General features: G+C 36.8%; 1 protein-coding gene and 1 pseudogene across 5 annotated transcripts in view; both read right to left on the bottom strand.

The window, feature by feature from the left end:
- Positions 1-11,242, bottom strand: part of LOC26530201 (transcriptional regulator ATRX-like) — a 518,978-nt gene that overhangs the window by 267,274 nt on the left and 240,462 nt on the right. For 2 of the 5 annotated variants that reach the window (XM_047013063.1, XM_047013064.1), the window contains exons 10-12: positions 2,776-2,826; positions 2,496-2,713; positions 566-660 (exon numbers count right to left, since the gene is read on the bottom strand). In XM_047013063.1, coding sequence (XP_046869019.1) covers positions 566-660; positions 2,496-2,713; positions 2,776-2,826 — 364 coding nt within the window. Of the gene's footprint in view, positions 1-565; positions 661-2,495; positions 2,714-2,775; positions 2,845-11,242 lie in introns of those variants that run through there. The other 3 variants (XM_047013065.1, XM_047013067.1, XM_047013066.1) reach the window with 2 other exon arrangements.
- LOC124461541 lies at positions 9,051-10,044 on the bottom strand (annotated as a pseudogene).

Raw genomic sequence — 11,242 nt, 5'->3', positions numbered from 1 at the left:
TATATGCTATATTAATAGCAACAAATGTGTTTATGAGTGTTTTTAAAAATAGCAAGCATATCTCACTTTGTCTAGGGACCGGCTAACGCTTAACTCCGCACTTGTTTTTTTGTTTTTAAATTACGGGGGCGGGGGAGGCATTGCTAAAATTTTATACAAACAATATCTGCGTGTCTATTAAACGAGGACACATACCAAATTTTTTGTGTGTTAGCATTTATAGTTTTATAGAACATTTTTTTGTTTTAATTGAGGAGGTGGAAAGGACGTGGCTATAATTTAAGATAAGTTTAATCACTTAAGATAATTCAAGAATCTACATTCCAAATTTAGTGGTTTTAGCTTTTATAGGCTACGAGATCTACGTGATTTTACGGACAGGCGGGCAGATAGACACACAGACGGACGGATGTACGGACATGGCTAGATTGACTCGGTTGCTAATACTGATCAAAAATACATACACAAAATTGCAGTCCTTAAAAAAACTTTGGAACAATATAACTGTAAATAGTTGCACATTTTTGCACATTTAAAATACAAACATAAAATTATTAAAACTTACGAATGTTTTGCAATATCTCTGTATCCGACTCATTTATCTTTTTCAAAAAGTATTCAACCACATTGAGTACCGCCACGAAAGCCGAAAATATTAAACTGAAATAAAAAAAAACATATTTGTACTGTGTTATGATAATAGTGTTGATTAAAAATAATTTAAAGTCATGTATATGTCAATTCCTTGTAAACTTGAATAACTTCCAATATATACACTTTAAATAAAAATCAAACAAAGAATCATTCTGTGAGAGACGATTGAAATAAACGGATTTGATTAAAATAAATTTGAAATAAGTTTGATTCGCCCTCTCTCCTAGATTAATATTTAAATTTAATTAATATTTTTACCATGTTAATAGTCAAAAAATGCAAAATTGAAATATTCGTCTTATTAGAGAAACCCATTTGTAAACGTGACTTGCTTACCTAAAGAAGTCACACCGGAAGAACCTTTCATACAGTTCAGTCAATCATTTCAACGACTTTCCTATATCATGCACCAATTTAAACAACTGATATGTTGCTAGATATTATTAAAAAACCAGAGGGCCGGGGCTAACTTCGACCGCGTCAAAGTAGTTTAGTTTAGTCTGCTAAATTTGATTGCGATGGTCAAGAAATTGCAATCAGTTTTTTCTAAATTATGGAGGCGGAAGTGGGCGTGGCAACATATTAAAATATATATATTCTGTGCTCATACTAAGCCGGTATACATACTAAATTTGGTGACTTTAGCTTTGTTAGTTTTCGAGAAAATCAGTTTTGTTTAATTTTCGGGGGCGGAAATGGGCGTGGCAAAATTTTTAAATAGTCAATATCTGCGCGTCTATTAAGCTAGCTTACATACCAAATTTAATGTCGGTAGCTTTCATAGTTTTTAAGAAAATCAGAGTTATGTAAATTCCGGGGGCGGAAGGGGGCGTGGCAAAAAGTTGGAACAATTATTTTCTGCGCGCTAACTAAACAAGTATATAACCCAAATTTGATGTCTCTATCTGCCATACTTTTTAAGAAAAACAGTTTTATGTAAATTCCGGGGCGGAAGGGGCGTGGCAAAAATTTGAAACAAACTCGATAAGCGTACATACTACACGAGACTGCATACCAAATTTGGTGGCTCTAGCTCTTATAGTCTCCGAGATCTAGGTGTTCATACGGACGGACGGACGGACAGACGGGCATGGCTAGATCGACTCGGTTTTTGATCCTGATCAAGAATATATATACTTTGTGGGGTCGGAGATGCTTCCTTCTGCCTGTTACATACATTTTGGCGACTTTAATATACCATTTCACCCTATGGGTGTATGGTATAAAAAACGAACTAATTTGGAAAATTATGCAACACACTGGCGAAAGCGTAAACGAACTAACCACAATTAAAAGTTAAGAGAAACAATAAATTTCGATAAAAAAAAATCAGCAGCTATCAAAAACACTACAGTGACGTCACAGAGCAGAAGCTTTATGACTTACGCTAAGAATTCTTTTTAATTGTTTCAAATAAATCATTATTAAAAACCTATTTCCATGGGACTGACTAAATAGTCATCATTATAAAACTAGCTAAATGTTTGTAACGAATGAAAGAGACGATTCCGACTTTCATCAGCATGATGCATGATACTGATTTCCCGCGTCAGTGCTATTTAAAGAACAGGTAAAGGAGTTAAAGTGCAATCAATAATAGCTAATATAAGCGAAACTGCTTCAACTAAAATACCAAATGAGCAGAGCAAAGTAAGCCCATCTTATACATGCACGCGCACTCCCCTTGGCGGTGGTTGAGCGCAGAGCTATTAAATCTACAATTGTTCTCGAGTTCAAACCCCGACGTAGGTGGCTTTCCCCTCATGGATTTCCCCGATTGTGGTTTCTTTTTTTTCCCCTCCTGCCCAAAGAAAAAACAATTTTCATAAATTTTTTCTCACCACTTTTCGCCCTTCTCCTCGCATAAGCGAAGAATGGCAAACATTGTCCTAAGTTTATTGCTTGGCATAATTGTTTCCAAATCCATTTTTGAAAGATATTGCCTCCACCAATCATTAGTTACCGATATGACACCAGTTTGTCGGTCATAAATATCATCTGGTTGGTCGTCATCTGAGTGTGGACATGATACTTTCCTTGCATCTTTTTTAATTTTTTGCTGTTATAAAAATAATAAATTTTTAAAATGAAAGAAAGCGAATGTTTTAATGTTTAACTTACAATATTTGCATTCTTCCAAGCATCCTCCAAGACTTTGGGATGTGTCCAAATCTGTTAAAAATGATCATACTTCATTATAGCAATATTTCTGTTAAAGTGGGTTTAGACATAAAAACACATAAATGCGTTAATAGTTATAGCTTAAGCCACCCCAATAAAGCAAAAACTAAACACATTTTCAGTGTTGATAAAGTGACTAATAAGTCGAAGCCTGGCATTACATTTGCAGCGGCTACAGATTGACACTTGGAATTTTGCCTGGAATGTTGAGTTTGCAGGATGACAAGAATCTTTGCTTTAACAACATATTTAGAAACAAATGTTGAGATCTGTCTTCAGGTCAGGTCCTATATAAAGAGGGGCCTCGGGCTAGAGAGCTCGGTTAATAACTGGGAACTAACCAAACAGTTTTAAATAAAAAGTGATACAGTGAAAGTGAAAAGTCAAAAGTAAAAACTATGTATAATAAACATGAGTGAAGTAAATAACATTGTTAGCGCTCCGACATATACATGTAAGTATACTTCGACCCTGAACAAAAATAAAATCGGGCAGCGATGGAGAAGGGGAATGAGTGCATGCATGCAGCTATATTTGAGTGAAGCAATTCCAATTCAATGAAATAATCATCGAGTAATCAACTAGTCATCAAGTGGCAAGTGAAGTCATAAGGAGATTTTGTTACAGATTTACGAGCAACCTTACATATTTGTGAAGATAATCCAGTCCTTGGAACACAGAGAGTTCTGAGTCTAATAATAAAATAAAATGACCAAATGCACTTAAACTGTCTCCAAACAAGCTCAAACTTTTTGATGGCAAACCGTTTTTATCCGGAAATCTAACGGGACTTTTCAAAAATAGCATTGAAAGGATGAACACGTGTTCATTGTTGAAGTTTTCCGCAGCGAAGAGAATTTTTTGTCACAACAAAGTGGTTTAAAGTGGTCAAACGTTTGAGTATTCCAATTTCAATTACCCTGTGATAGTCGAAAAAAAATAGATGAAAAAACTAGATTGTTTCACCCTATTTCGGGTTCTGCGAATCGAACTGCATCAAAACTGCCACAATTGTCTGCAAACTTTCTTCAGCTGAAGTTGAAGGTATTTATTATGAATTTATAAAATAATATTGTCTGGACGTTGACGCATACAATACGTACACTTGGCCATACGACACAGGACGTAGCCTGTTTCGCGCGAGCCCAAGCAGAGAGCTGTCCACCTCCCGCCCGACCGACCGTGGGGCGCAGCCGTATATATATACAAATAAAACGGACAAACAATTAAAATATGATTAACTGCAGCTAATTACGAGATAAGTGTGCTAAAAAAAAGGTTTTCACAAGAGAAAGAGAGGCTTCTGATCTGATTACGGGATACAGAAGATTGTAATCAGAACATAGGACTCGAAAAGGTTTATGAAATAGTTAGAGAGAGAATAGTTAGAGGAATAAAATTTCTAGTAGATCTAAGGGGTACAGATAGGTTTAACTGGTTCAATGCTCAGGAGAGTCTATTTCACCTATTAAAAGTTTGAATAAAGATTGAACCAAGCATTACTCTACGATTAATTAAAGAATGAAGATTGATTAAAAGAAGCCTACTGGAGTATGAAGGCTAATTGACATTGCGATCCCAATTTAGACCGCGAAGAGCAAAAACAAGAATTGGTTTTTGAACAGATTCAATTTTACTTTGGTGCGTTTTGCGGTGACCATATGCAAGATCCGTACTCTAAGATAGGACGGATTGATGAAGTACGGACCGCCAAACTCTTTTGACCATCGTTTCACAGACCCAAGAACATTCATAGCTTTACTAACTGTAGCAGAAATATGAGGATTGAAAGCTAATTTATGGTCCATAAGAACACCTAAGTCATTGATAATATCTAACCGTTCTAAGGCAGTGTCATTAAGATAATAAGTTGCTAAGCATGGAGTGCATCTATAAAAAGTCATAACTTTACATTTAGAGCCGTTGAGGTTTAATAGGTTGGTTTCACACCAACTCTGAAGATTATTAATATCGGATTGAAGCAGGCAAGAAGACGACGTCTTTAAAACTGAGGTAAAGCTAAAGCTAATAATTATACTAACAAATAAATTCTACGGTAGAATTTGTTTTGATCAACCTAATATTTTTTGTATGTTTTGTGAACGTATTTTTCATCTTTCAAGTTTTAGTTGTGATCGCATAAAATTAAACAAATGGAATGTATGCCATCGTTTTTGTCTATAATATTTGTAAGAAATATGCTACAATTAGCTGTCAGAATTTGCCAATGCATGTATAGTAGTAAATATAGTAAGGCCACGTTTGGTTTGCAAAGGTAAGTCTTACACAGCAAATGTAGTTTTCGTTAATTACACTGAAAGTTGTAATTACATTTCAATGTCAAAGTTGACATTTTTTCAAAAAGTGTCTTTTTATACCATACACCCATAGGGTTGTATTAAAGTCGCCAAAATGTATGTAACAGGCAGAAGGAAGTTTTTCCGACGAACACGCAGATTTCGAAGACTATAAGAGCTAGAGCCACCAAATTTGGTATGTAGTCTCGTGTAGTATGTACAGTTATCCAGTTTGTTTCACATTTTTGCCACGCCCCATACCGCCCCCGAAAATTAAATAAAACCGATTTTCTCAAACACTATACTAACTAGACACACCGAATTTGGTATGTATATTTGGTTAGTAAATGCGCACATTTTGTATGTTTAAAAATTTTGCCACGAAACTACTAGCAGTAGGTAGAGCGATTCAAAATGCCCCTCTCATAGATTGCATACTATACCGCACTTCGAGTTGAATGGGGCCAAAGAATGGCAGTAAGCCGATCGAAAGAGAGGCTATATAAGACAAGTCTTATGGACTGTAGCAGTCAGTCATTGTTCGGAATTCATCGAGCACAAATCAACAACCAAGTTTAATTCGGAAGTCAATGCTCGGTATACCGAAAGGACCAAAGAATAATTCCATAACAAGGATACTCAAGGAACGCATGACCACTCCACGCGGACCATTCACTAATGCAAGGATATCTGTAACGTAAGGACCTATTGTTACTAGGCTTCAAGGACATCTCAGCAATTAACATTAATGCGAAGGACAGTAAAAAATTGGAGTCTACAGCAAGGACAAATTTGCGCGCATACGAATCTATCTGTTAAACTTTAAAGAAAATCAGTTATATGTTAATTTTGGGGACGCAAAGGGGCGTGACCAACATTGAAATTAACTCTATTTATTTACATACTACACGAGTCTACATACCAAATTTGGTATCGAGATCTAGGTCTCCATACAGACGGACGAACGGACGGAAAGACGAACATAACTAGATCGACTCGGCTGTTGATCCTGATCAGGAATATATTTACTTTATGGGTCGAAAAAGTTTTGCAGACAAGCAGTAGCCAGCGAGGTAATTATTCAAAGAGAGAGCATCCTCGTTTGTTGCAGTTCTTGTGATTAATATTATTATTTTACTTCCTTTTTTTTCTTTTTGGCTTGTTTACATTCACATTAAATCCGCGGATTCATCTGGTATATATATATGTATATGGTATATATGTATGTACATTTTACACATATGGGCAATCTTATGCGCTATGTATTATGTAAGTTAGGAGTTCTCATTTTCCTTTATTGGTGGATTCTTACCATATCCTTCCTTGGGAATAAGGATTGGACTTGAGAACTCTGGGTTTTTATAGTGACACACAACACAACACTTGATTAGAACGTTATAAGATTTTTATTTAGTCGTACTTGATGTAACTAGTTCTATGTCTAAACTAAGACTGCCTGCCCTGTGGAGCGTGGTCCTTTAAATATACCCCGAGATGCCCTATGGGCGCTGGCCGCGGCGTCATGCCGTCGGCAGCGGCGTTGGGATCGTGTCCAAAGTGGGTCGCCTCTTCCGGCGAATTCCGCTTATCGGCAATATTCAAAGAATGGCTAGGCTAATAATACAAAAGTGCTTATGCTAGAAAAGGGAAGTGAAGTGTCTAGTGTGACCCAACATGGGTCGTCTTGGGTCACATATCTGCTTGCGTCGCATAAATACTAGGAAATATAAGTTGCTTACTTGGCTAAGTGTGTTAAGTGTTTACAGAAAATGAAAGATGTGGGTTTCTTAGTTGAGTAAAAGTGACGAGTGATATAGGTTGCGATGCACTTAGGTCATACGCGTGTGTGTGTGGTCTGTTAGTGTACCTAGAATGTATGGGGGTGTGTGTGTGGTCAAGAGTTAGTATTACTTAGATCGAGGGAGGGTATTTTACCCAATACTCGTTCAGGCGTTTCTGGTAGAGTGTGCCGATCGAGTCCCTTTGTAATGTGAGAGGCCGGGGTGCGGGGCATGGTCTGGCTTGTAAGGGGAAAGGCGTCCCAGGGGTGCTTGTTGTGTGAGAGGAGGAGAAAGAGGCCTCGTGTGAGGATGGGGGTGCTAGAGAGAGAGATTAGCCTTTAGAAGAATTGTAGTTTTTGTGGAATCGAAGGGAGAAAGGGACAGGGGGAAGGCACATTAAATAAATTTGGACAAGGTTATAAATTCATTGCAGTGTACAGTTGTGTGTTTGATAGACTTAAAACTTTATTATGCTTGACTTTATCCATTATACTTATATACACAGGTATACAAATTGGTCCACAAATCACTTGATAAACCAATTATTATCTCATTTATCTGTTGAAGAAAGAAATGAAAAGAAAAGAAATAAAAAAACAAATGCCTGTTGCCTATATATGTATGTTTAATGTATATGAACACTTCAATCTTGTAGACTATATAAAAATTGGTTACTGTTTATTTTGATATTATTGCCAGGACCTCTGACAAGAAAGTTAAATTGCAAAGAACTAACTAGCATGAACTATCTATAATATACATATATTAAGACCGATCCAGTAAAGTTTTCCCTAACTCTACATTCTTTGAACGATATTAGAAACCTAAGAAGAATGTTAGAGAATAACTTGACAGTAATTTAGATAGTCAAGGATCTGAAACTAGTTTTTCAAGTATATAGTCCAGTCTTTAATTTATGTATGTATATACTGCCTTCTAAGAACTTTTCATTCAAACTTGGAAAGTATTTGAACGATTGGATACAATAATGGACTTTCGACAAATTACATTTTGTGATAAAACTAGACTAATATTGGTCCAAACTATTTAAATAAAAAGTCAATTCATAAACATCTGGAATCGGTTTTGGTAAATTCTAAATAATCTCGTGAAGGGAAATACATAATTTTCTAAATATTTAAATATATTTTGAGCTTAATTAGCTTTAATTTGCTGATATAATATTTTAGATAGATTTATATGCCATTCTTGTAAAACTGGGATCTTTATCGCGAAATTTACTTCAAATTCCAATAAATTGATCTCCCAAAAGAAGAAAGATAAATTCTTAAGTTAATATCGTTTTTTCGTTAATTTTGTAAGAATCATTACTCTGCGAGGTTTTTGGTAATAATTTAGTAAATTGAGCGCTCTTTAAACGAAAGAAACACAACCACAAAACAATTTACACTTATAATCATTATGTTATTTGATATTTTTGATACGAATAGTTACTTTTGCAAGCGTTCAATATTTTCCAGTCAACAAATGGAATCAATTGTTGCCTAAAGAAAAAAAACTATAATTTGAGCTCCACTAAAGTGGACTTGGAGTCCACTCCAATCGGAATGGAGCATTCTATCGCACGGATTAATAAAAAAATTGGTGGAGAGTATGCCCAGGCGCATAAAAAGTGTGATTACAGCCAAAGGCCTTTGGTGTAAATATTGAAAAAATTCCTTAATCTATAAGTTTTGTTATAAGAGCAAAAGTGGATACTTGCTCATTTTTAAGTTTTTTATGGATAATTCGAGCTAAGGAGAGGATAATGAATAAAATTCTTTGTTTTTGGTTTTATATATTATTAGTGGATTTTCGTTAAAAGTTTGGAATCGATTAATGCATTTTTGTGGGTTTTACAGCCACTCAAAGTCACAGTATCAAAGCATGTATCCACATGTGCTCGCCACTGTATATGTGAATACCAGATGATGATATTGTTGATTTGAGATGAAGCTGTTTGACGATGAGTTTACACATATGTATATATACATATATATGAATGACTCTTGGGGCCTCAATTCGCCGACATTTTTTTTTATTATTGTTGATGTTGTTCTTGGTTGTTGTTGTTAGTTGTTGGTTATTGATGGTGGTGTTGGGTGTTATCAGCAATGGCAAGTTGAGCATACGGTCAGGTCGAATCGGATTGGATTGGTTTGTTTTGTTTTGTTTTGGATTGAATTGATGATTCAATTAAAAGTGCTCTTCATTCTGCCTGCAATGTTGTTGTTGTTGTTGATCGTGTTGTTGTTCTTGTTGATGTTGTTGGAGTTGTTTATACGTGCGACCAAGTAAAGGAACATGCTCTTCCTGCAATTGGCGATTAATCAATGCCGACCATGGCCCACATCCACGTTTTTTTTTTCAATATCAGCAATCGCTTATCCTCGGCATCTTCGGCATAAAGACCAGACGGTAGGAATCCTTTGCTAGCTATCGATTCGCTCACCTGTGACACCTGCATTATTTTCTTGCCCACAACCCTGCCTAAGATGTGATCAAAACCAGTTTGCAGAAAGGGTTCAGTCATAATTCACAGCTTCAGTTTAACACGATGCCAGATAAGTACTCGAAAATCCTCCATGGCCATAATAGAGACCTGAAAGTAATCAGCGGTTGAGACGCCAAACCATTCTGGCGAGTCAAGGAACTGATGGGGAAATACAATGTGTAAGGCCCGTTAATGTTGTGGGACAACCAATTTGCCACTCAATACCAACGAAAAGCTATCTACCTTGGTGACCTTCTCCTGGGCATAGACTTCCTGTTATTTGAGGGCACGTATAACCTTAATGCAGTTTAGCACCTTTTTGAACTGATGGCGCGTCACATGTAGAGGCTGAAACAAGGCTATGTAAACCGACTCAATTTCCTGCTGAAAACGCACAGGCCGTAAACGACATAAGACCACAATTAGATAGATGAAATTGATGACAATGCCCAGACCAGACCACACGACCACATCTGGTGTACACTCAACCAGAAGTGCCAGCAGCAGTGGCTACTGAGGCGCCTGTGGCACCGCCGGCTCCACCCATACCAATGCCCATGGCATTGACACTGCTGCTGCTCCCAGCACAATTGATCAACTTCTCAAGGCTACCGGCGCTGTCGGCTGTGCTGGGCATGGCCACCTCCTCCGTATCCTGCGACCACTCCACCTCTCAGTCATGTCTCTCTCTCTCGCTCGCGTTCTCTGAAATGTCTTTATGGGTCCGGTTGTATGCTTTTTTTGTTTCTTACTATACTGTTGGGTGGGGGAGGCAGACAGTCAGGCTCTGTTAACCAACAGAAAATGTTATTCGGTTGCTTCTTGTCTTGACTAGTGCCGTTCTTGGCTGTTTGTGGCTTTCATTGTACGCAGTTTTCAGGGACTGCTCTCTGGCCGGCCCTTACCGGCCTCTGTTACATATAACTTGGAAAATGAGCCAACTACAACTCGGCCGTCTTGGCTTTAGGAATGTCTTCAATCTCTGTTTTATTTCGTTAGTTTGATGAACTATATAATGTAATGTTAACATAAATTTACCATTTGATTGTTCTCGTATTCTATAGCCAAATGTTTACAATTTGATTTTTATACCCTTGCAAAAAGGGTATATAAATTCTGGTCAAAAGTGTGCACCCATAGAAGAAAGCATCTCCGACCATATAAAGTATATATATTCTTGATCAGCACGATGACACGAGTTCAAAAAGCCATGTCCGTCCGTCCGCCTGGATCGACACGAACGCCTCCTAGACCGGTTAGAGCTACAGGGTTGAAATTTTGCATGTAGGCTTGTTAACGACTTTGCCAAATTTGATCAAGATCGGGTGACTATATCATATAGTTTCCATATAAACAATCGGTGGTAAATAGTAACTTTGTATAATAACTTTGTTATTTGGTATGCTAAGACTGTAGGCCATTCGTATTTTACGTTTTTTTTTCTACTCATTATTTTTTTTAACGAACAATTTTCCATTTTTTTCAATTCTTATAGTCCTCTTTATGAGGACACCTTCTGAGAACATGTATAAAAAATTTCAATGTTATTGCTCAATTTGTTCGCCCACCAGAACTTCCGTCAGTTCGAAAAACGTTGTTTTGAGAAATACGCGATCAAAGGTTTGCCGCTGCAGCTCAGCGCATTTGACACCGCTTCATTCAACAGACAATAAATTTCAAAATGTTTAATATCGCGACATAAAAATTTGCAGGTAAAAAGAAAAATGTAAAAAAAATCGAATATTTTGACTCAACAAGGTAGAAACTTCGAATTCTGCTTGTTGTCTAAAATTTTCTACATTTCTATCGCTGAAGAATTCATAAAATTTTTTTAA

This window comes from Drosophila willistoni, unplaced genomic scaffold (genome assembly GCF_018902025.1).
Source record: "Drosophila willistoni isolate 14030-0811.24 unplaced genomic scaffold, UCI_dwil_1.1 Seg531, whole genome shotgun sequence".
Classification (NCBI taxonomy): domain Eukaryota; kingdom Metazoa; phylum Arthropoda; class Insecta; order Diptera; family Drosophilidae; genus Drosophila; species Drosophila willistoni.
Note: the sequence above shows the minus strand (reverse complement) of the source record. Positions and strands in the feature narration are given on the sequence as shown.